Source organism: Haliotis rubra, unplaced genomic scaffold (genome assembly GCF_003918875.1).
Source record: "Haliotis rubra isolate DU_JTF1 unplaced genomic scaffold, ASM391887v1 Scf575, whole genome shotgun sequence".
Taxonomy (NCBI): domain Eukaryota; kingdom Metazoa; phylum Mollusca; class Gastropoda; order Lepetellida; family Haliotidae; genus Haliotis; species Haliotis rubra.
Genome location: NW_025767274.1, coordinates 330123 through 356622, shown reverse-complemented (window position 1 = coordinate 356622; position 26500 = coordinate 330123). Strand labels below are relative to the sequence as shown.

The 26500-nt window shown below is 37.9% G+C and overlaps 2 protein-coding genes across 2 annotated transcripts in view; both read right to left on the bottom strand.

Annotated features, from left to right (window-relative positions):
• LOC124254561 (ankyrin-2-like) overlaps positions 1 to 6602 on the bottom strand; it is a 101179-nt gene extending 94577 nt beyond the window's left edge. The window contains 7 exon segments of the mRNA XM_046688386.1: positions 541 to 582; positions 1502 to 1673; positions 2510 to 2608; positions 3828 to 3926; positions 4230 to 4427; positions 5537 to 5635; positions 6466 to 6602. Of these exon segments, the coding sequence (XP_046544342.1) occupies positions 541 to 582; positions 1502 to 1673; positions 2510 to 2608; positions 3828 to 3926; positions 4230 to 4427; positions 5537 to 5634 (708 nt within the window). The 5' untranslated portion in view covers position 5635; positions 6466 to 6602.
• A 1182-nt stretch (positions 6603 to 7784) lies between these two features.
• The window catches only part of LOC124254563 (ankyrin-3-like), a 90357-nt gene continuing 71641 nt past the window's right edge, over positions 7785 to 26500 (bottom strand). Inside the window, exons 5-15 of the mRNA XM_046688388.1 lie at positions 24437 to 24535; positions 18781 to 18879; positions 15560 to 15748; positions 13311 to 13340; positions 11661 to 11759; positions 10893 to 10991; positions 10053 to 10151; positions 9463 to 9561; positions 8933 to 9031; positions 8564 to 8663; positions 7785 to 7921 (exon numbers count right to left, since the gene is read on the bottom strand). Of these exons, the coding sequence (XP_046544344.1) occupies positions 8631 to 8663; positions 8933 to 9031; positions 9463 to 9561; positions 10053 to 10151; positions 10893 to 10991; positions 11661 to 11759; positions 13311 to 13340; positions 15560 to 15748; positions 18781 to 18879; positions 24437 to 24535 (945 nt within the window). The 3' untranslated portion in view covers positions 7785 to 7921; positions 8564 to 8630. The remainder of the gene's footprint in view (positions 7922 to 8563; positions 8664 to 8932; positions 9032 to 9462; positions 9562 to 10052; positions 10152 to 10892; positions 10992 to 11660; positions 11760 to 13310; positions 13341 to 15559; positions 15749 to 18780; positions 18880 to 24436; positions 24536 to 26500) is intronic.

Sequence of the window (26500 nt, the reverse complement as noted above, 5' to 3'; positions counted from 1 at the left end):
CATTATACTGTCTGTTTTTTTCATATGTAATTTGTAACATTTTACTCTACCCATAGTCTTGTTCAACTGTAACCAAGTAAAGTGAATAAACAATACTTTAAAAAATAATAATAATAATAATAACAATTTCAATTAAATCAATTACAATATCGCTTTTCTATCCAGGCGACTCACGACTGACATTAAGGAACAAGACAAGAGCTGAAATATTCTGTTTGATGGACACACTTGCAACCTACGACACCTTACAAGCACCTGAACCTTTCCCCCCACCAACCTGTCAATCATTCACCACAGACCACCCACAACACCTAATTTACATACACAGGCGCAACCCATTCAATATGAACAACTATGGTTGGACAGATCTGGGAAGTGGGTGTGGTCAGATCTGGCATGAATGAAGCAGTACATTTTACCCTGGAAGCTGTGTAACCATGTGCCTACGATGGAAAGCAAGCAAAACAAGGCCGCTGGTTTTTTCAGCTACATTGTGGATATAATAATTCACTAGAGAGGAGTTTGGGCTAATTAATTCACCTCGTCCGAACAGACCCGAATCTCGGGAGTTTCGGTTGCTGCCTGAAAAACAAACCTCACAGCCGTCATTTGTGTGATTCTGTGTAGGATATATGTGTTTTCAAGTTGCCGTTTCATCCAAAATTTATATTTAACAAATTAATTTAGTTTGATATGGAATCAAATTACATCAGGTAAAGATTTGCTAAGAAACAGAAGGAACAGAAAGAAGGTGTACTGAATCCAGCTGATGAGATTCCAGTATGTTTGATACTGTAAAGAGACACTTGTCATTAAAGGGCAAACTTACGTTACATTTTACAGAAGCTTAGAAAAAAACTTTCTCACTGAGCTGTGTCAAAAGAGTGATCGTTGGGTGATAGTGATAGTATTTTATCAAGATCATATTAAATATGTGCCGTTATATATATTTTAAAATCTCTGCAAAAAATTACATATACAACTATCAACACAAAAAACTTGAATAAATAATATTACCTGAAAGAAAGCACCATGTTAATTTAACATTTTAACCAATATACACACAAAATACACATAATCAATGACAGGTAACCACAACACATAAACAGAAAGTAATTAATCAACAAACAAATTCAGTGTCCCTTGCTTTAAAAGCTAATAATTGATTTGATCAAATATTTTCAGAATTAACTTTAAAAAGTGTCATACCATGTCAAGTGTCAACGGTTATAATGTTAATTAAATAGTTTGTTCTAGATCCTGGATGCTCAGAGACACTGTGTAATGAATAATATACCAAAATTCTATTTGCAAATATTCCATAGTCCCACAGAGAGTCTGGATCCTTTCAAATATCCTGTGTAACAAATACACCACTGGAAGAATCTAAATCTTAATCACAAAAAGTTACACCTGTAGAAAGATTTGGACTCTTCCAGGTATTCATAAATCAGTTCATAGGAACAGTCCAAACATAGATATAGGTTTGACAGGTGCTTACCTCCTTCATCCTCTGAGTCGGAGATGAGGGTCTCCTGCATGGTTTCTGGGGAGACGACCTTGTACTTGTCCTCGGTGGCGGGGATGGTCTGCACCTCAGTGACTCCCTGGAGGGTGTCCACGACGGAGATGTAGCCAAGCTTTTGGGCGATGGCCAAAGGTGTCTGACCGTTCTGGAAGCACACAAAAGGACATTCTGTTGATGTGTGTTTAATGATCAGTGAGTGAGTGAGTGAGTGAGTTGGGTATTAGCAATATTCCAGCAATACCAGGGAACAGGGAACACCAGAAATGGGCTTCACGCATTGTACCCATGTAGGGAATCGAACCCGGGCCTTCGACATGACGAGCGAATGCTTTAACCACTAGGCTACCCCACCGCCCCGTGTTTAATGATGCTTAATGCCCCACTTGGCATAATTGCATGCATATTACGTCAGCCTGTAAATAATTGTGTCCGGGCCAGACAATCCAGTGAGGAATGATTGACACTGACTGGGTAGGAAGACACGCAATCAGCCAGGTCACCTGACCACCCAATCCTTTTGGTCACGTGTTACAACAATCATTGGTTGAAATAGATTCTAACTTTGAATCCCCACTGACATTCAAGATGAACACACGGACCCATTATAATAGGACATTATTATGGTTCAGTGAAGTAAGGACCTTGAACAGTAATCTGCAGCTGTGGAATAATATCTGCACATGAAAAATATAATTTGAAAATTTAGCTCAGCACAAGGACATCCTGCTTCTCTCCACGGAATACACTGACATGTTTGTGGCAGTTATTTGGGTCATTGTTAGAATAATGAAATAATGTGGTTGAGGTATAACAACATATATACTACTTAAAAGAAGTGAACGATCACCCGATTCTTTCATATCGTTATAGTTAACCATGGCATGACTGATTTACTACTATAATGACAGCATCAAGTGGTCCTTAACTATTTTATGCAGTATATCACATGATTGTTGTAGTTTCACAGTGGAAGCTACTCACATTGGTGACAGCGTTGGGTGAGGCGTTCTGCTTGAGCAGGATGTTGCACACCTGGACATGGCCCTGTTGGGCTGCTTGATGCAGGGGAGTGTAGCCCAGCTGAAACACATACAACATATAAATACAATCATGTATCAATACAATAACACATACAACACATGAATACAACACTAACAAATGAACACATACACTAACTTATCAATACAATTAGACTGACTGACTGACTGACTGAGTTTGGCTTACGTCGCTTTTTTAGCAATATTCCAGCAACATCACGGCGAGGGACACCAGAAATGGGCTTCACACATTGTGCCCATGTGGGGATTCGAACCCGGGTCTTCGGCGTGAGCCAACGCTTTAACCATTAGGCTACCCCACCACCCCAATACAATTAGAAGTGTAACAATATGATGAGGCCGCAATACAATACGTATCCTGATAAGGGTGTGATATGATTCGTATCCCAATAGTTCATATTCTCTCTGTGTTTACAGGTGAATCATAGTCGTGATTCATTTTTTATATTTCAGACAGCAAATGTAGGATATGGTAGGAGAGAAACAAATAAGCTTGGGGGCACAGTTGCAGATTCTGCTATATGCAGCCTACCAGGAAATACCATGTCGTATTAAACAACTCTCATTTTAACCTGAATCGGGAACTTAAAGCACACCTGTGTGTCATCAACAATAGCCACAGTGTACTACGGTAGATATTGTCCAAAAGAAGCATTATTATTACTACTATTATTAAAATTATAATCTTTCACAAAAGGTCTCAGTCCAATAAAAGACATTTTAACAAAATCGGTCATGGTGAGCAACCTTTGATCAGCTTGATTTTAATACTTTAATTTTCATACTTTTCTTGATATATTTTCAAATTGACAGATCAACATAGTTACTGATTAACATAAAACATTAATTATTGTCTTTGTTTATTGTTCATAACTTGTGATATTAACCCATCAGATGCAGGCATATACATAAAGAGTAAGCATATATACATGGCTGAGAGGGGAGCGATGACCTAAATATTGGAAGCTGAACACTGCCAGAATCAGAAGCAGTTCAGTGTAAGCTCACAGTTTACCTTCAGTGGGTTGTTATGGGCCTGAAATGTTTTGCAAATGAAGTCTTGAGACAGTCACACAAAACTTCATAAGTTGGTTTTTTGGTTAAATGGAATGAATTTATTTTTTGCAATTTCTTTTTAGACAATCCTTCAATCTTTCAATCTTGTGTACGACCCTCCTCTGTGGTGGCCAATCAACTCCACACACTCTCAAACAGCATTGGCAATATTGTGTATGACTCACCTTGGTGGTGGCGTTGACCGAGGCCTTCTGGTCCAGCAAGAAACGAACCATGTTCTGTTGTCCAAAGTGGGAGGCGGTGTGCAGAGGAGTGTAGCCAGCCTGTGGAGACAACATGGAATCTTAAGGAACAAATGCTACAATTTTAAGACATACTGTAATACATTAAGTTCATTTAAGTAATTTCAACTGTTTTACATTAAATTCAGAAATTCATTATCCCCATAAATTATTATTACAAGATGCATGGGTGCTGATAAACCTACAGATGTAATCGGGGAAAATCCAAGATTCAAACTCACAATCTCAGGTTTCTGGCAAGCCCCTGAGGAGTAATTCTGCACAGCCAATCATGGAAAAATCCTGTAGATCTCTAGAAGTAATTCAGGACAAGTATTTACTTACCTTTGTAGTGGGGTCAACCTCAGACTTGTACTTGACAAGGATCTCCGCCACTGGGGTCTTGTCCTCTTGAGCAGCGAGATGCATGGGGGTGAGGCCGTTTTGAGCTTTAGCGTTGACATTTGCCTGGTGTTCCAGCAGCAGGGACACAATGTCTGTGTGTCCTTCCTGGGCCGCAAGGTGAAGCGGGGTGAAGCCATTCTGAAAGATAATTCTCCAATTGAGATTCTGTTCCAGCTATTCTTGCATACCATTTTTCCTTCTCCACATTTATTAAGTGAATGCTGTTTAATGACAGCTATATCATGGAAGCCTGCAAATGCGTCTGGACTAGTCTACTAGAACCAGTGGTGAATATTATGAACAAAGTCCCATGGTGTTGAGATAACAATACAGAGAAGACATTGGAGTGATCAAAGGATCCATTGACTGCTATGGGCCATTTCCAAAAGGGACTCCAAAGGGAATCTTCAGAGTGACACAGACAGACAGACAGATCCTGACACAGTGGCACCAACGTGTGACAGAGCTGCCTACCTGCAAATGCGTCCATGTGTAGCTGAGTTAATTTCTTTGTGTATTTTGGAAAACTTATGTGTACAATGCCCACCTGTCGTTCAGGTCTACATGAACGACAAACAGATCTTTGTCAAAAGAGGATATAATTTCAGCTGAATGAAAACATAAGTTCATTTTAACAAATAATTCGGTCAGAACAGCTTCCGCTTGCATAACACACTTTTCATCATCTTCAATCACTTTCGCTGGCATGAAGTGAGTAATTCATTTTTGCCATCTTTTCCTTGACTTTATGGGTATTGCTTCTGAGATGCCTGGTTATGTCAAACTTTCCAGAGTGTCCAATTGAAATGTCAGCTTTAAAATATGAATAATAAGCATACGATTCACCACGGCAGGATCTAGCTATTCCAGGTATTAAGGCATAGTTCTCCAAGTATTTCTGGCTGTATGCTGTCTTTAGAACTGTAGAATTTTCACTCTTCCTTTTGCCGCCATTTTTCTAAGCATTAAAAATCAGAATCGCTTTACTGGTTCTGTAGAGCAACAGCGCCCGTATGTATGAATCTTACTACACCACAAGGTTTGTAGACAGAAACCAGTCGTACATTACAAAACTCAGAATGCAAAATGAAACGAACTGCGAAACGAAATTGTATTAGCAAAAACTCAAGAGGTGTACAATCAAATAGGCTTTGTGTACAATCATATTTTTTCAGTCTTTAGCGTACAAAATACGCAGAAACCGTACAAGTAGGCAGCTCTGACGTGTAAGTAGTTACAATCCTCACCTTAGACTCTGCGTTGGGTTTCGCTCCGTACTCCAGAAGGGTGGTGGCAATGTCCATCTGATTCTTCTTGGCTGCGATGTGAAGGGGGGTGTAGCCATTCTGGAACATGAACAGTTGGTCGGTGAAGATAGAGATAAAAATCAATCTCAGGGGTAGGTGCTTTCTTTAACCACATTTGCAATGCCATCGTCAGATCGTCAGAATTCGGAACATAAGACTGATGTGTTTTTCATCTCTTTATATAATATACTAGTACCATGACGATATATCACTTCCTAAGTACTTAATACTTCCGTGAGTAAATGTATTACTGCATATATCGCGCAGGTAGGGATTTCCTCTGAGTAAGCAATACACGTCGCCTGACAGGTTAAGCCACTCTGATTGTTTTCATTGCTATTAGTGGCGGCCTAACAGACAGCTGGCAGTTCCGGGAATTACTGATTGCACGAATAACTGACCCTGTCAATTCCTCGAAATTTGCACCAAGCGAAAAAAAAAGTACGTTTACAGTAATGAATTATTTTCCCCTTGACAACAGTCAGAAGTTTATTTCTCCATGAAGATGTACGCCTTTTCATTAGTAGTGAAGATTTACCTACTCCACAAAAGATCTTAGCGGAAAGATTAAAACTGTTTTTCGTTAACAGTCATACTGTTTAGATCACTCTAGGTTGTTCTAAAGAGAGATCAAAGTGTTGAGGTGATCATATCTTCTTCACTTTAACATAAAAAAGAAGAAAGTTGTACCACTATGATCGTTTTGTGGAACGAAATTTGACAGAATAAAACTGAGATATTGTCTCCTCATTGCTGAAAACTTGATCACTTCATTGAATTTGATGATAGCAATGCAGAGACGAATTAAACAGTCACAGCTATTTGATGGACTCCTTCACCTCTCCTCTTAAGGCAACTGTGACCCTCACCTTGGCTGCGGAATGTGGGTTAGCCTTGTGTTCCAGCAGGAGCTGTGCGACGTTCACGTGGTTGTAGTGGGTGGCCACATGGAGCGGGGTCAGGCCGTTCTTGCCCTGCACGTCTGGGTTTGCTTCCTTCTGCAGTAGCAGTCGGGCCACCTTGATGTTGCCATACTTGGCCGCAATGTGGAGCGGAGTGAAGCCCTTCTGTTGGAGAGAAGACATGCAACACTCAGCTTAAACAATCACTGTCATAAACTTAAACACTTCACACCATTATAGGGTCTGCTAGGACAGGTAAAACATCTCCACTAACAGCAGTAATATCAGCTACAGAGGACTACCTTGATGTTAACGTAAATGGCCATGGCGTTTCGATACAGATTCTTGTATCGTTGTCAAGCAGTATGTGTCAAGCAGGCAAAGATACAAGAATCTCTATCGAAACGTCGCACCACCTGCATAAAGAAGTTGGTCATCCATAAAGTTTGTCCTTATCTGACTCTCCAGCTTCTAAAAATGGCCACTCAAAGAAATGGCCATGACATAAAGCAGGAATCTTATGTAAGTATCCGCAGCTATAATAATCTCTGCAACGTTCAGCAGTGACTGGTGACGTTATATGACAACTAATGATGAAAGTTACTTAACACCTCTCCATGGACAGATAGAAAACCATAATTAATGCCTGCAAAATGTCACGCTATTTGCCGCCATCTGTACCTTTGTGGTCATGCTGTGTGAGGCTCCATTGTCCAGGAGGACTTGAGCCACTTCCTCGTGCCCCTCTTTGGCAGCGATGTGGAGGGGGGTGTACAGGTCCTTGGTGGTTGCGTCGGGGGATGCGCCGTGCTGCAGCAGCAGTACGACGTTGTCGACATTGCCGAGACGAGCTGCAATGTGCAGAGGAGTCTGCTTCTCCTGGAAGAGGAACAGTGATGCATTAGTTCAACATTCACCGTCGTATATTGTAGGTACTAAGGTGGCAGGATTTCTCGTAGCAAACCATTTTCTGCAGGAACTATCATTGGCAAGGACATGAGTTGTCTCCCCTTGATCATGCAAGTGCATAAAAGGGACGCATGCATTTATTTTTTCGGCTTTTAAATTCTTTGTTACTTGGTAGTTTTTTTATAAACTGATAACTGACCTGATAAATCTACATTTGATTTTATATTTTTACTTATTACATTTAACAAGTTTATGAAGCAAAGATTGTTCATGTCCTACAAATGTAGATGTCCACATATTTGAAGGTGGTACTGACCCTGGCAGTAGCATCGACAGTAGCTCCATTTCTCAGCAGGATCCTGATGATGTCTGTCTGGTTGGCGCGGGCTGCGAGGTGAAGGGATGTCTCGCCACGGACTGTAGGGGTGTCCGGGTTAGCGTTGTGTTGTATCAGGTAGATCACGATGTTCATGTGGCCCATGAATGATGCCACGTGCAGTGGAGTGAGCCCAGACTGAAGTATGAACGATAAATGGTTTAGAGTGAATTTTTCATATCACAGCAAAAAATTCTTCCCACATCCTAAACAGAATTTACTTCCGAAAACCAATCTCAGGACTTCATGATTGTTCAAGTGAGTTGTGTTAAAGAGTGAGTGAATGAGTTGGGTTTGAAACCACTTTTAGCAATATTCCAGCAATATCATGGTGGGGACACCAGAAATGAGGTTCACATTGTACCCATGTGGAGTCTTCAGCATGATGAGTGAACGCTTATACCACAAGGCTACAACACTACCCTTGTGTTAAAGAAAGACAGGGTTTGTAATTGTACTTAATAATACTGTCATAATAAAATTGCTTTCCTCACAAGTACAAGAAATGGTCTGCAACAATCCACGCTGCTGGGATACGATGAAACTAAGTCACCTAACCAACAGATCATTTTTGTCACATCTTACAGTTCTAATACAGAATTCCCAGTGCATTCTCATCATGAATAAATTCGTTATGTTACCTCTGCTGATTCAACTATAAAATACAAGCTTACCTGAGTGGTAGCCTCGATAGAAGCTCCATACTTGAAATGATATACAAGCTTACATGAGTGGTAGCCTCGATAGAAGCTCCATACTTGAGATGAAACACAAGCTTACCTCAGTGGTAGCCTCGATAGAAGCTCCATACTTAAGCAGCAGCTCAACAACCTTGATCCTGTTCTTCTTACATGCAATGTGGAGCGGGGGTGAAGCCATTCTGCAACATAAAGCATTAACCGTCATGTCTTCATCTCCATATTCTATCAGCAATAGTGAGTGTGTTCGGTTTTACACCGTTTTTAGCAAAATTCTAGCACTATTCCAGCAATATCACGGCGGGGGACACCAGAAATGGGTTTCACACATTGTGCCCATGTGGGGAATCGAACCCAGGTCTTCGGTGTGACAAGTGAACTCTTTCACCACTAAGCTAACCCACCGTCCTCCTAAAGCAATGAGATGGACTATCTAGAAATGTTGACTTACCAGTGCCCTGGCATTGGGTTCACACTTTCTGTCCAGGAGGAGTTTCGCTGTTTTCACGTTGCCGCAGTGAGCCGCCACATGCAGAGGTGTCAAGTAGTCCTGTAATAGCAAAATCGTCATCATTGTCGTCATCATTGTCGTCATCAACATCATAACCACCACCACCACCATCTCTCAACACTGCAACTGTGGAACTAAGAACCTTTCAAGACCTTGTGTAAGGAGACATTTGAAATATTTTCATATAAATAAGACTAATTTTCTTTATTATCATCAACCACTGGTCCTACTTGTTTTACACATGTCTGCTAACAGTAAACTGCATTTATAACAAATATGCTTACAACAAACTGACAGATATATAACAAACAGGATTTTCTTCCTCGACACTTGTTGCACATTATAGACAAAATGCCTATAATGAACCATGGTCAAAATAAACTAAACTCAGAGTGTTTTTTTCATATTAGCCTAACTGCAGTAAACTGTACTTGCAGTACATGAGCAGGTCAGGGAGCAGAGGTACTCACCACAGTGATTTCATCCAGCTGGGCTTTGTGGTAGAGAAGCAGACGGGCACAGTCCACGTGATCTCCCTGGGCTGCCATGTGCAGGGGAGTCAGGCCGTTCTGGAAAAAACATACACATTGCAACACCTTCATCGTGTACAAAAGACACAATCTGTGGTTATCCAAGACAATACAAATCATAACAGTTGCAATAAATAGCAACAAAGCAATTTTCACATTGAGAAATAGATAAAGAATTCCTTCAGTAATTTGAAAAGCAGGTGATGAAGGAGCAAGCATACACTTTGAAATGTTGACATCCATAAATCTAGCTTTTTTTATGCATTCTACTTTTAAATGCCCTTCAAAGACTTAATTCAACAATATACGACAAATCCATTTGTATTAACGTTCCTCTCAATATCTTGCAACTCCACCAATTGACACAACAATGCAAAAAATCCGTCCCAAAATCAGTCTATGCATGTCTCATTCCATCCTCTTGATTGAGTGTATTCTTATCTTATTGTTTTTATATCTTCTGAACGAATGATTCTTCAATGAATCTGTTTTCTTTTTTTTGTTATTTAGTAACCGAGGGTTCTGCTGACCTTTGTCTTGGCAGAATTGGGGGCTCCCCGTTCCAGCAGCAGATCCACGACACCCTCGTGTCCACTCCGAGCAGCACAGTGGAGAGGTGTCAGTCCGTCCTGAAATACACAACCATCAGGATTAACCAACTCAATCCATGTTTCACATTCTCAAAAGAAACAACGAAAGCATTTATACCTGATGTACAACTATTTTGGGGGGCATGAGTTTGTCTTTGTTAATATGTTAATGAAACACAAATCATGATTACATGTGGCCATTATCCACTTCTACCTTGTTTATGCCATGATCAGAACTATTAAAGCAATATATGGATAGCAAGTAAAATGTCAAATCTTGACCAAACAAATCAGTGATTGATAATCATACAAGCCTCTGACCCTAAATCCCTCAGGAGAAGACCATCAAGGCCAAAGGAATGAATGCCTCGGACACTTCATGAAACCAACAGTGCTGCCAAACATGTCAACAAAACCGGCATTGGAGTGAGTGAGTGAGTTTAGTTTTACACCACTTTTAGCAATATTCCAGTAATATCACAGCAGAGGACACCAGAAATGGGCTTCATACATTGTTCCCATGTGGGGAATAGAACCTGGGTCTTCAGCGTGACGAGCGAACGCTTTAACCACTAGGCTACCCCACTGCCACGCCGGCATTGGAACCGCCTGAACAGTTGTCACTCTGCATACTGAATTATGGTAACTTTGGTAACTGGAGACTCCCATACTCCCTGGACAAGATGCTAGGAAGCCATGACATAATTGTTCTGGCTTACATCTGTCCACACTAGCATGCCCCACAAGAAAGGTACCTGAAGTAACTCTGTGTATACTAACCCTGGTTCTCTCGTCAATGTTGGCGCCATTGTCCAGTAGCAGGGTGACCATGTTGGCCTTTCCCCATCGAGCAGCAACATGTAGGGGGGTGATGAAGTTCTGCAAGCCATAAAAACTGAGTGATGATATATGTAACTAAACTCATTACTTGTCAATGTCTCTATTTCCTCTTACTGACTGTACTGAATTGCAGATAAATGAATTTGGACTTGTGAATATGTTAAACAAACCCTACTTATCACAGTACGTATAGTATCTTACACTGTACTTTATAGACATGTGAAATGATATGCAAGGAAGATCAGTACCTGTCAGAGACAGTAAGAATATTCATTGTAGTTGAAATATATAAATATACTCATGATGCTACTATTCACAGATTGATAGCCTACGATATGTTGGTTGGTTTGTTGTTTAACGCCGCACTCAGCAATATTCCAGCTATATGGTGGCGGTCTGTAAATAATTGAGTCTGGAACAGACAATCCAGTGATTAACAGCATAAGCATCAATCTACGCAATTGGGATATGATGACATGTGTCTGCCAAGTCAGCGAGCCTGACCACCTGATCCCATTAGTTGCCCCTTACAACAAGCATGGGTTACTGAAGACAAATTCTAACTCGCATCTTCACGGGTCTACAATATGTAAAAGCTGTTCAAGTCTGTGTCACATTTTAACCAATTTACATATTATTTCTTTTACATAATTGTATCCTCTTCATCCCCAATACAAAAGAGGCCAAAGATTGACAGAAAATACTCACCTTTGCTTTGAAATTGACATCTGCGCCTCTCTGGATGAGGAGATTGGCTACGTTTGTGTTGCCGTAGTGGGAGGCGATGTGCAGAGGGGTGAAGCCACTCTGGAATAGATGACATAACATTTGAAACATACATCTTGACCTCAACACAAATAAAAAAGGTATTAATAGTTTTGAACTGCATAAAACATAGTACCGGGAGACAGAGAACACGAGAGAAACTGACAAAACATTCCCAATTTTACAGTCTCTGCTGTCTAACCATCGGCAAAATAGAAAAACTCCCATAGCAGGTTCCCGCTACTCCATAAAATTCTATAATTTCTTAGAACTCTAACAAAAAGGATAAACTACATTAATCGCCAGCTTGAATTTAGGGTCAGGTGAGGAGGAATGTATTTACATTTCACACCAGGCTCAAATATATCTTATTGTGGTGTTGGGCCATTAAAAACTCTTAAACTTATACATAGCATCATAAAGTGTTCTTTTTTAAAGGTCATCATAATGTTTTATGATGATGAAAGGAACACACTGTACAGTATTGAATAATGATTATTGATTAATGATTATTGATTAATGAGTATTGATTATTGATTAATGATGTGATACTGGATGACAATGATGACATTAACATGCTGCGATGAAACATTTCATGCACAACGACTAGCATTCCAGCAATCGGCAAATTAAGATAAATATATCCATATGGCTTAGGCAATAGTAAAATAAATAACACTTTACTGAACCATTTAATTACATTTTGTAAAATGTGTTAAAATCATGTTTTATGAAATTGTTCCAGGAGCCAAATGCCACATGTTTCATACTTATATCTAACATACTTTAATGAAAAGTACAATCCATCATTTTTGATTCCAACACTTTTTTCACATTCTGGTGCAAAATTAAACTGTTTGAAGTCATTCTCTAGTGCAGAAAGATGGCTATATTCACAACCAACACACACAAAATAATAAGGTTTTGTTACATTCTTCCCAACTAAACAACCAACAGAACTGAAAGAAAATATTGTGCTTGAGACATCATCAACGAAAACCTGACACATGCAGTGTTTACCACAGAAGGAAAACAGAACTAAATACATTCTTCTGCTTCATGTGTTGAAACAAAACCAGTAATTTTTTAAAGAACATGATATTCCTGTTTATTGTTTGTCCAGACAATATTTGAATGTATGATCAAATATTGTAACTTTCTTTTAAAGGTTTGCAGGTAAACATATCACTTGTACACGACCCTTCTGTAAATATGCCTACATTAAAAACTAATAAAATGAAATTTGATATACAACATTGTAATTTTGTCTCGCCAATGCTGCTTAAAATTTCTTTGATATATTTTAAAGCCATCATCTCATATCCTTCATTTTGAAATGAAGCTTCATATTCACACATCAAGATTCCGAATATTAACTATCCATGCATTTCAGTTATTTTCCCCCCAAAACATGCAAAAATAACGCTATTTACCTTAAGACATTCATCATATAAAGTTCAGAGCTAAGTTTAAAATCTGATCTCATGAAACAAACATGCAATAAACATATCAACAAAACGTTAAAACTACGAGAAACTGAAATGAGGCTGAGACATGAAAACAACAGCAGTAAGATGCACAGGGTGGACAAACCTTGGTTGTATCATTCACCAAACCTCCGCTCTGTTTGATCACGTGGAGAAAGTAGGGGCATGTTAGAGGCAGTTAGTGGTGAATAGTATATGATATATCAACACTGATGTTAGCTGCTGTTAGTATATGTGAGTGTAAATATCACACTATCATTCAGTAGATATATCAAATATCACACTGTTGCTCGGAAGTTATAACAAAAACCATTCAGAAGATATAAAACATTCAGAACAAATATCGGTATGCTTCCTTTTCAGAAAGAAAACTTTAAAGCAAAGTGTTGTCATAAATAATAAAGTATAGCAAAATATATAACTGTGCATAAATTTTCGAAATCCAATATTTTTTTCCTTCAGAATTCAAAGCTACACTTCACTTCCATATAAATAAAATCGTTCACTATCAGTATGTATTTTCAGTGCATGTATGTTTTGTGTAAAGGGAAATAACTCTATGTGAGACTGGTCGACATTGCTGCCACAAAAACTGTCCCTGTGATGTGACAAATCCCCAGGTTATATACCAGAACTCAAGATAAGCATACGCCCACTCTTTAGAAAAATTTATCCTTTCATTTAATCAAGATAACAAACAGGGACCAACAAGAGTAAACAAACCATGCAACCATTCATCTTAATTCGTTGCATGTCCGTGGGACAAACCTATGACTCAGCTCAATCAAGCAGAGGGGCATGAACCATATGTAGGTAATGTATAGCTGTGTAAAGTCTGTTTTACATAACTGTGGCCTGCATGAGTGAGTGAGTATGGTTCTATGCTGCTTTTAGCAATTTTCCAGCAATATCACGGCAAGGGACACCAGAACTAGGATCCACACATTGCACCCATGTGGGGAATCGAACCTGGGTCTTCAGCGTGACAAGCCAACTTTTCAACCACTAGGCACCCACTGCCCCTAGCGGCATGGAGGTTGAAGTGAGGCTACATGTTTTCATGTGAAAACCTAATAACATCTTCAGATGACGGAAATGTTTGTGTTCACAATGTGTAAATGTAATAAACTGTTAATAAACTAGACGATCGGTTACCAGTTTCACTTAGAGCAATATTTACACTCATTATCACTGTGCGAGCTATCCAGTGGCCATTACAGCGGCCATATTTCAGGAGCAGTGAGAAGACAGCAAGGACAGCAAGAAGAGGGAAATGGCTCTCATTTTGAGAAGAAAAGATAGAGTAAATATAGAATTTTCACAACTTTGAAAAGCATATTTTTTCTGTGTTATCTTACTGTGAGTACACAGCATGCTTTGACTCACAAAATTTCACAAGTTCACAGCCAGTACAACCATGAAATTATATGCAAGGAGAAAGTTAAATGATCAAAACAAGCACATATTTCCACAACCACACTTGTTGAAAGAAATATCATGCTTAGCAGGAGAAGATGCATGACAAAAATTGTCAATATTACAACTGTCACAGACACTAATTAATGACGAGATGTTCCAGTTTAACATGCTTCATGAAGGCCGAAAATAATGCAACTACTTTTGAAATTGACAACTTGTATAACAACAACGAATGAATTTTGAAATGCAAGCAAAATGATACTGATTGAGAGGCATTTTTTGAAGATGATAGCATGAGGGGAAGGGAAAACAAAGAGAAAGAAAGAAACACAGAGGGAATGAGAGACAGACAGGAGAATGAGAAAAAGAGACAGTAGGCAGATGTACGGATGTATTGAAGATGGTTGTGAGAATATTTTATGTAGTAGAGAGTTGTAACCGACAACTTGCAGGTGAATAACATTGAGAAATGTATGTTAGTCAGGCTGTACGACTGGCAGAGATGGTTTAGATCATTAGATGGCGTACTTGTCAAATGGACAACAAAGCACATGACGCCATTTTCCACATTAGAATAAAAAATGGCCTATTAAAATTTTGAAGTTAACTATTGATACAAGGGCAGTGGCCCATTCTAAATTCAGAAAATGGCTAATAATCCTGAAAATGGCCCATTGTCAAAGTTCTCTATCCCAATTCCTGTATATTCATCATTTTAAGGACTGCACTAGTTTTCATGAAACGTCTGGATCAGTACATTTGATTTTTGATTTTCAGGTTAACCCATGAGAGCAAATCAACTTTTTGAAAGGTATATCTACGGGCTTATTTCCTCTTGTCTTTCCAATAGTATTATTTTCTCCTTGTTGTCCATTTGATGCTATATAGTCAGTGTACAGCAGTGTCACTGCATGGACTTCAGTCTGGTTTCGTTACCTTGGTTTCTGTGTTTACGTTGTTCTGCTCGTTCTGCAGCAGCAGAGCAGCAGACTTGACATCATCCTTCTTTGCAGCGATATGCAGGGCAGGTAGTTTGACCTTGCCCTTGCTGTCGTGTTCTAGCAGAACGCTGACCACTCTGTCATGTCCTTGCTGCAAGGCCACAGCCAGGGGGGTGAAGCCATCCTGGAAGAGATAACCATATTATCAAATATATTCATCCCATCAAACATCAAATATACTCATCTCATCAAACATTGAATATATTCATCCCATCAAACATCAAATATATTCATCTCATCAAACATTGAATATATTCATCCCATCAAACATCAAATATATTCATCTCATCAAACATTGAATATATTCATCTCATCAAACATTGAATATATTCATCCCATCAAACATCAAATACATTCATCTCATCAAACATCAAATATATTCATCCCATCAAACATCAAATACATTCATCTCATCAAACATTGAATATATTCATCTCATCAAACATCAAATATATTCATCTCATCAAACATTGAATATATTCATCTCATCAAACATTGAATATATTCATCCCATCAAACATCAAATACATTCATCTCATCAAACATTGAATATATTCATTCCATCAAACATCAGATATATTCATCCCATCAAACATCAAATATATTCATCCCATCAAATATCAAATATATTCATCTCATCAAACATCAAATACATTCATCTCATCAAACATCAAATACATTCATCTCATCAAACATCAATATATTCATTCCATCAAACATCAGATATATTCATCCCATCAAACATCAAATACATTCATCTCATCAAACATCAATATATTCATTCCATCAAACATCAGATATATTCATTCCATCAAACATCAAATATATTCATCCCATCAAACATTGAATATATTCATTCCATCAAACATCAGATATATTCATCCCATCAAACATCAAATATATTCATCCCATCAAACATTGAATATATTCATTCCATCAAACATCAGATATATTCATCCCATCAAACATCAGATATATTCATCCCATCAAACATCAAATATATTCATCCATCAAACATCAGATATATTCATCCCATCAAACATCAGATATATTCATCCATCATCAAATATATTCATCATCAAACATTGATATATTCATCAAACATCAGATATATTCATTCCATCAAACATCAAATATATTCATCTCATCAAACATTGAATATATTCATCCCATCAAACATCAAATATATTCATCCCATCAAACATCAAATATATTCATCCCATCAAACATTGAATATATTCATTCCATCAAACATCAGATATATTCATTCAAATATATTCATCATTCCATCACATCAGAATAAACATTATATTCATCCCATCAAACATCAAACATATTCATCCCATCATCATCCCATCATCAAATATTCATCTCATGAATATATTCATTCCATCAAACCATCAAACATCAAATATATTCATCCATCAAACATCAAATATATTCATTCCATCAAACATCAAATATATTCATCCCATCAAACATTGAATATATTCATTCCATCAAACATCAGATATATTCATCCCATCAAACATCAAATATATTCATCCCATCAAACATCAAATATATTCATCCCATCATCAAATATTCATTCATCTCATCAAACATCAAATATATTCATTCCATCAAACATCAGATATATTCATCCCATCAAACATCAAATATCATCCCATCAAACATCATCAAACATCAAACACATTCATCCCATCAAACACATGCACATTCATTCAAACATATATATATTCTCAAACATCATTAATTCATCCCATCAAACATTAAGCAATTGATCATCATAAAATATATTTTCCAGAAAAACTTTGGATTTCCTCGTAGTTGTTTGATTATTAATGTAATGTGAAAAAAGTTAAATATCCTACAGTGAGATTTAAATTTCATGTCTTCAAACATATTTGTATTGAGCATAAATTATCAAAACAAGTAAACGTGAAAATCAAATATTTGAAAATAGAAAATAGAACTGGAATTAGATTCTTTCCTTACAACTTCATAATCTTTTGAAACACAAAATAAGAATCAAAAGTTGTTCTGCTTATATACAGTTAGAAATGAATCACACATGCACAACAGGTAAATTAAATAATTTAAGTGCAACGGTTCTAATGGGCATAATTCTTTATATATCCCATTAATATTTACTCCTATTACTCCCGTATAGTCTACCATAAATCACAACTTTGCATGTGATAACTCATCACAACCATCCAGCAGGGTAATCCCCTGATACCAGACATGAACCACGAGCCTGCACGTAACGCAACTTGTCCAACTACAGCAAACAATGGCCAAGCAGAACCAATTCCAGCATGACACTTATTCCATTCTAATCAATAACACGCAGAGAATCCAGAACTATCTTGGCAAGATAATGATCTTTCTGTGTGTTATCAACTTGCGGATCAATTACATAAATACTCCAGACTTATTGGCTGAATCTACGAGATAGCCGCTGAGAATTACAGCAAGTGAGTCACTGGTGGTGTAGTGGGGGACTTGACCAGGATCTATGGCAAATGACTAGTAGAATCTCCAACATTGACTCAACTGTCAAGATTATAGTCTGTAACAATGTGTCATCACATAGTAGACTTGTCATTGCTGGGGGTCCTCCAGACAGCAAGACTGACTGTGCCATGATGTATCAGTACATGGTATCATTGTTACAGGCCCTCTAACATATGAGTGAGTGAGTGAGTTGGGGTTTTAACCACTCCTAGCAATATTCCTTCAGTATTATGAGTGAGTGAGTATGGTTTTAAACCACTTTTAGCAATATTCCAACAACATCACGATGGGGGCACTAGAAATGTTTTTTACACATTGTACCCATGTGGGGAATCTAACCCAAGCTTTCAGCGTAACAAGCGAAAAATAAGCGAATGCTTTAACCACTAGGCTACCCCACCACCCATTAGTATTATAGCTAGGGATACCAGAAACAGGCTTTGCACATAAAATCTATGATGTAAATCAAACTGGTTCTTCAGCGTGACATGTGAACACTTTACCCACTGGGCCACCCCACTGCCTCTTTAGACAGGAGGATATGGTGTATTAGCATCTAATGTAAAAGTGATGTTTTCTGTTTTCAGTCCAGGATTAAATGGTTAAGGCAAGTATACATCAACTCTGTACACCAACCTCAGTAGCCAAGCTTTGGTTGGCCCCATTAGCCAAAAGGAACTTGAGTACTTCGGAGTGACCCTCCTGTGCGGCCATGTAGAGTGGAGTAAAGCCAGCCTGAAACAGAAACAGCTGGTCAAAACAAGCAACATACCACAACAGTAGGAATCATCTTTATGAGCCATGCATTAAATTTTGGGAATAAAAGCTGCATAAAAATGTCTCACAGGCTTTACCCTATAAACTATTACATATCAATATTCATCACTGACATATATGGTGGTCATTCAAAACAAAGTGACGCACTTGAAACATACTCTTGTTTCTAAATAAATAACATTTCAATAAATTTCTTTTACAGTGACATTTACAAATTTTTATTTTTTTTATTTTTTATATTCACTTTACTTGGTTACAGTTGAACATTATATATCGGTAGAGCAAAATATTACAAATTGCAGACAGTATAACGTATATCGTATTGGGAATATTGATTAAACAATTGAAATGCTATATAGTAATACAGAGAATGTGAAAGACTAACATCTAAATTACAGGACTGCATCTAGAACATTCAATTTTCTGTAAAAACGTTTCATATTGTTTGGGTTTTATAATCGATAAATTTCTCAATTTCATAGACGTCCTTTAATAATGTTCTGTAGATTGTGTTTTTGTCCTTTATATTCATTACGAAACTGTTGTGCTTTGCCAGTAATATCATGTGGTTTATTAAATGGTTACCATTACAACAGAATAGAATATCATGGTTTGACATTTCATACGTTTACCAAGGACTTGAGTAACAAAATTGTTAAAATCTGTCTAGAACATTTTGATGATTGGACAATCAAGGTATACATGGTAAATATCCTCACTTACTGAACCACATAATGTACATAGGTCATTATCTATCAATTTAATCTTTAGTAGTTCTCGTTTAGTGTACATGGCTCTGTGCAAAAACCTATATTGAAAATCGCTATTCACGAGAATTTGTCCTTCTGTACAGCCGTAATGCAATATTTTAGTTTGAGCAAAAGACTCATTTTCAAGAGTTTCAATGCTATTCATTTTTGTTATTCACCATTATTGTGAGTCGTCTAACTACAAGAATATCTTTGGTTCCAGAATCTGACCAATACCTCGTGCAGTTGGGTCAGAATCAATCAGTTCATAGAAAATAAAGTAACTGTTCTTTATCAATTGTAGTTCTGATCACCATTTAGTTTCCTTGTTTTAAAACATGCCTCTGTTTATGTACAAAACTTCTGTTTTAGCCATTAGTGGGACATACATAAATGTTCTTTATCAACTGGTTTTCCAATCAGCATTTAGTTTTCTTGTTTTGTTATGTTAAAGAACGGCCCTGATAGGTGAATGCATAAAACTTCTGTTTCAGGAATCACACATTGGTCTTCACACAGATTGCTTCAAGTTTGAGTCACCGGCCACACCTTGGAACAATGTGATATCCATTACTGTACTTGATGTATATTGTGGTTGGCACGGCAACAAGACTTATGACCTTTTATCATTCCCACCCCAAATACCTGACTGGATGGCACTAGTTACACAGACAGGTTCCTGGTTTCGTATTCTACTGTTAACGAGTGTTTTGTCTTTAATAGATACTATATGAAATCTTTAATGAAACAATAAATTATCTATTATCTCAAATGGAGATGTAGTCTGAACAAAAAAACTTCTGAGGCTATCTGAACTTGGCTATCAGCATTAACTTAAGTTTATTATTTGTGTAATTGTACGGAAGAATATTTTTATCATTTGAGCTCCTGAATTGTTAGACTGAAGCTGTCTGGACTTGCTTCTAAACATCTAGGCTGGTTTTGGTTTCACAAAATGCATATATTTCACTGTCATGTGGACGACTTTCCTCTGCTTATTGAATGCATATTGAAATCATATCTAAAACCTTAAAGAAAATTCATCAACTAACCCACTTTCCACCTTGCAAACTTTGGTGCATTGATATTCCCTTCTATTAAATCAAACACCAACTTTTCATCAAGCAAAACATGTTTTCCAGACTGGAAAAAATCCAATATCACTCTCCACTTCAAAAGTTCTTTCACACAACGGGGGCCATGCACTAATCCCTTGAATGAACCTGAGTGTCTCATGTCCTTTTCAAACTGAATTCAAATAAACCAATAACTTTCCTTTCAATATTTCCAGCAGTTTACACATGCAATTTTCCACTTTCTTTAAAGTCAGTGCCCTTTGAATTGCCATTGCATCATAAGGGTGATTCCACTATTCTGTGCTCAGGGAGGTCATAGTATGTCTAGACATACTCTCAAGTATCAGGTCAAACATTGTGATAGCATTGTCCAGGAGGGAGAATAGCATGTGCAGAAGCACACCTGCAAGGACATTGCTGGCAGTGAGTGAGTGGGTGACAGGCAGGTGAGTGAGTGACCGAGTTTCAGCTCTGGACTAAACAAATCAGTGGCTGATATTCTGAGCATTATCACATCTGCTGGGCCCATGATGACATGCAATAAACAAGGTCACCAAGTCTGACCTCCTAATGCTAAAGTGTATCCAATGGGATACAAGATTATATGATATGTCCCTGTTATAACACAGTGTTGTGGGTGGCACACGGGATACGAGATTGTACAAGATGTCGTTGTTATAATGTAGTGTTATGGGTGGCACATGGGATGCAAGATGATACAATATGTCCCTGTTATAACACAGTGTTGTGGGTGGCACACGGGATACGAGATTGTACAAGTTATCGTTGTTATAATGTAGTGTTATGGGTGGCACATGAGATACGAGATGATGCAATATGTCCTTGTTATAACACAGTGTAAGGGTGGCACATGGGATGCAAGATGATGCAATGTGTCCTTGTTATAACAGTGTAAGGGTGGCACATGGGATGCAAGATGATACAATATGTCCTTGTTATAACACAGTGTAAGGGTGGCACATGGGATGCAAGATGATGCAATATGTCCTTGTGATAACACAGTGTAAGGGTGGCACATGGGATACAAGATGATGCAATATGTCCTTGTTATAACACAGTGTAAGGGTGGCACATGGGATGCAAGATGATGCAATGTGTCCTTGTTATAACACAGTGTAAGGGTGGCACATGGGATGCAAGATGATACAATATGTCCTTGTTATAACACAGTGTAAGGGTGGCACATGGGATGCAAGGTGATGCAATATGTCCTTGTGATAACACTGTAAGGGTGGCACATGGGATACAAGATGATGCAATATGTCCTTGTTATAACACAGTGTAAGGGTGGCACATGGGATGCAAGATGATACAATATGTCCTTGTTATAACACAGTGTAAGGGTGGCACATGGGATGCAAGATGATGCAATATGTCCTTGTTATAATGCAGTGTAAGGGTGGCACATGGGATGCAAGATGATACAATATGTCCTTGTTATAACACAGTGTAAGGGTGGCACATGGGATGCAAGATGATGCAACATGTCCTTGTTATAATGTACTGTTGGGGATGGCAAGCGACATACAAGATTATACAATATGTCCCTGTTATAACACAGTGTAAGGGTGGCACATGGGATACAAGATGATGCAATATGTCCTTGTTATAACACAGTGTAAGGGTGGCATATGGGATATGAGATTGTACAAGATGTCGTTGTTATAATGTAGTGTTATGGGTGGCACATGGGATACGAGATGATGCAATATGTCCTTGTTATAACACAGTGTAAGGGTGGCACATGGGATATGAGATTATACAAGAGGTCCCTGTTATAACACAGTGTTGTAGGTGAAGCAAGGAAGCACTGGGGGATGAAGGTACATTCATCCTTCAGCATCACAGAGGATCATCCAGGTGATTACACCTGTTTAACTACCAGGGCTGAGGTGAATCAGCTTCATCACCTCATGGCAGAAAAGAGCTCTACAAACATGTTCATGATTCAGAGCCTATTTTGAATTGTTCCACCCTAATGTGATGAAGATTATTGCAGCCGTTGCTAATACCTCCAATGAAATAAAACAATTCTACCCAAACAGTAAAATCTCCAAAGAAATCATAAATCTCCTTCCTCCCACATAGTGATAGAAATTCATTATTTTGTTTACTAAACTGCAAAAATCATCTGCTGTGCTGTAGACTGACTGACATTTAGTTCCAGAAATATTAAAAATCCAAAAAACATACATTTCTCTTTAAAAAAAATCCAAAGGGAATCCAGACAATCCTTAATTTCTGGAGCTTAAGCAATCTAGACTTGCAAAATAATTCTGGACTTGAGTAGGGCTCCTATTCAATTTATTCTCGAGAGTCTGGGAGACAGACTCGCTAAGAAGTTGCCATGTATATAATATTGACATGGCAGTCCACAAAGATATCTCACTTCCCAAATTTTAGTTGACTGAGACCAGCAGACATAATTCTGAAACTTGTATGTATTTTATTACTTCTGTTTTGGGGTATTTATTTTGTACAATTAAAGTAGTTTCGTAACTAAACCTTAGAGGAATGTTAACATAACAAATGTAATGGCATCACATTTAACAGGAGTGCATGAGTATAAATTTTAAAATATCCGCTTGAAAAAAATGAATTCCGATAAATATGAACAATCAGCTATTATAAGTATTTTGACATGCGATACTATTATCCAGACAGAGATCACATTACATTAATCAGAGGCAGCTGGATAATTGGACCTGTTAAACAAGCACCAATTCCTACCCTGCATCTTTAACAGGAACAAGCTGTAGAGGGTAATGGCCTCCTCCTTCAAGTGAGCTAGGAAATATGAGGGCTGTCAGCTGTTCATTGCTTGACAAACTGTGATGGAATAGGATTTGAAGGTCGACAAGATACAGATGTTGGATGTTGATCATCCTCCTGTCTGGTAAGATTGAACTGAGTGTAGGTACACGTGTTGTTCCTACCTCAACTCGCAACCCTGCTACATTCCTAAGGAGTCACACTAACATTTGGTCCTAGGAATAAAAACTTTTCCTGTTTAAAAATATATATCTACAATATATCAAATGTAATTCAAATTGAGCCCAGATTAATTTGACTAATTTCAAACAAGGTTAAGGTACACTTGCCAAGTCATCCTAGCCTTGAGCTGGATTCTTTCTTTGATATATTTTCCAGGTCAAGGGTGTAGATCAGGGATTGGGTGTAGATCAGGGATTGGGATAGAGAACTTTGACAATGGGCCATTTTCAGGATTATTAGTCATTTTCTGAATTTTGAATGGGCCACTGCCCTTGTATCAGTAGTAAACTTCAAAATTTTAAAGGGCCATTTTTTATTCTAATGTGCAAAATGGCCCATGGCCCATGGCCCCTGCCTTTCCCAATCCCTGGTAGATGTTAGCAACGTTATCAAGCTAGTGATGATAACGGTGTTAACGTCCCATTTATTGCAATAATGAAGTTGTCCATCCTCAAACATTGTTCCTCTTCATCATACCAGCTTCTAAATACCACTTGAGAAGTTATATTCATATTATCATTTAAAACTGTCCTCTTCATGGATGTAGAGAGTGAGTGCGTGAGTTTAGTTTTACGCTGCTTCTAGCAATAAAAAAAAACCAAAAAAAACCCCTAAAGTGGATGTAGAGAGGCTGGGTAGGCTTGTTGAATACAGTTGTACACCTCCATGCCTTACCTGAGCTTGTACGTTGACTCTAGCTCCATTCTCGGTCAGAATCTTGATGATGTCTTCGTGTCCGGCCAGTGACGCAATGTGGAGGGCAGTGTTTCCTTTCTGTAATACACGACACATACTACATCAGTCACCAATAGAAACGCTGTATATGTCAACAAGAGAGAGAAATGTTTATGTTACAGCAAATTTGTTAAACAAAAAACATAATTAGCTTATTAACAAATTTGCACATAAACCTACTTGACTCATGAGATTACCTTGGGAAATACAGGGTCGTTTCATATCAGACACAGAGCATTTTCTTGAAGGGTATTCTGTGTATTCAGCTACTGCTTTTTTTTTAAGGGGTGGATATTTAACTAACAAGAAATACACAAAAATAATTAATGACAACTTTTACATTATTTAAATTTGTAGACCAGAATTGAAAAGCTAAGCTGAAGAATCCATTTTCTTTAACAGCAGCATGAATATAGTATGTTAAATTGGTAGTGTCTTTTCTGAAAAGGATTCCAAATGTGACATGAAAATCAGTTTTCAAATTTCAGAGGAGTCCTGGGGTACCTGAAATGTGCTCCTACATTATTTGAATCTAAAGAGACCCGAATTCTTTGGTGTTAATATTAAGTTTATGACCATGACTCTTTACTTTCATGGTTGATTGTGAACATTGGGAAATAACACTATCATAAAGGAAATATTCCATGATGTTATACTACCTGTCTGCCATCTACAGGATCACTAGCCACACAGAGAATATTTCCTGGGTGCGATATTACCAGATGCAACCTACTACCAGAGACCATATAATCTATTATATGGTCTCTGCTACTACTGCAAGACAGGTTCAGTCTGTAAGATGTGACACGGTATTTCAAACACTCACATGTGAAAAGTCAATTCAGTAATAAGTTCGAACATCTTCTGATATTTCAATGACAAGTTGACAATCTGTCAATACTTTTGAAATACAGAACCAATTACTCATATTTTAGTAAACAGTTATGAACAAAGTCAATTTTTTAAATTTACTGGTTTACAAAACGTTTGTGTCTACACAGCATGATACAGGTATGAAGCGTGTAAGCACGTGACTACATATCTGCTGTTGACATCTATCAATGAGCAGCTAATCTTCTGTCATCCCGTGTATTATGACAATCACTACATGTGATGAATGGCTCGTGACCGAGAGTAATCAAGGGTAAGTAGATCCGGACATGCCTCGTACTTGGCAAGAATTATGACCTTCTGAATGACATTTGCTTGTAGTTGATCCCTATACTCATCAAATTTCCTGTACAGTAATATGGAAGTGCCTTGTTTGATATTTATTTAACATTTGCACAATATCATTATGATCCAACCATACCATTTTAATGAAACTGGTACTAGAAATCACATAAATTTGTCCCAAAGAACATTATGAAAGAAAATTTCAAAATTCATGAATTCAATTTCATTTTATTCAATAACCCTAATCTATTAAGTATAATTCAACATTTATGAAAATAATTTATATCAAATTACTGCTATCTTACTCAACACTGCCTTATTCTACTGGCATGGTATAACGACAATCCATACACTAATTACAAATATTTCATTGTCATTTTTATCTCATCAGTTTATTTTCTCCACTCAACATTGATCTACTATTCTCAGGTAAGGCAAAGTGACAAGCTATGTCCCCTCCACCTGAATGAACTGTTCCGTGGAAGTCCCCGGTAATGTCTATATGTGACAGTGTTGCGCTGCACTGAAGTAGGTCACAGTCGCCACATGAGGCATCCATCCCTGCACACCGCTAGGTACAACACCTCAATGGAACTTGATTCAATGACATTTACACAACCTTCTTTTATATCCATGCCCATATACGTCCTCTGATATGACCTTCCTCCGATTGCAGTATACATACTGGCTTACAATACATGAGGAGAGAAGGAGGTATAGCTTATAGCGCATAGAAGTGTGTACGTTACAGATACTAGGGTTGATATGATACATTCATGATATGATAGGTTAACAAAATGCTACGTATCATGATACAGAAAGAGATAC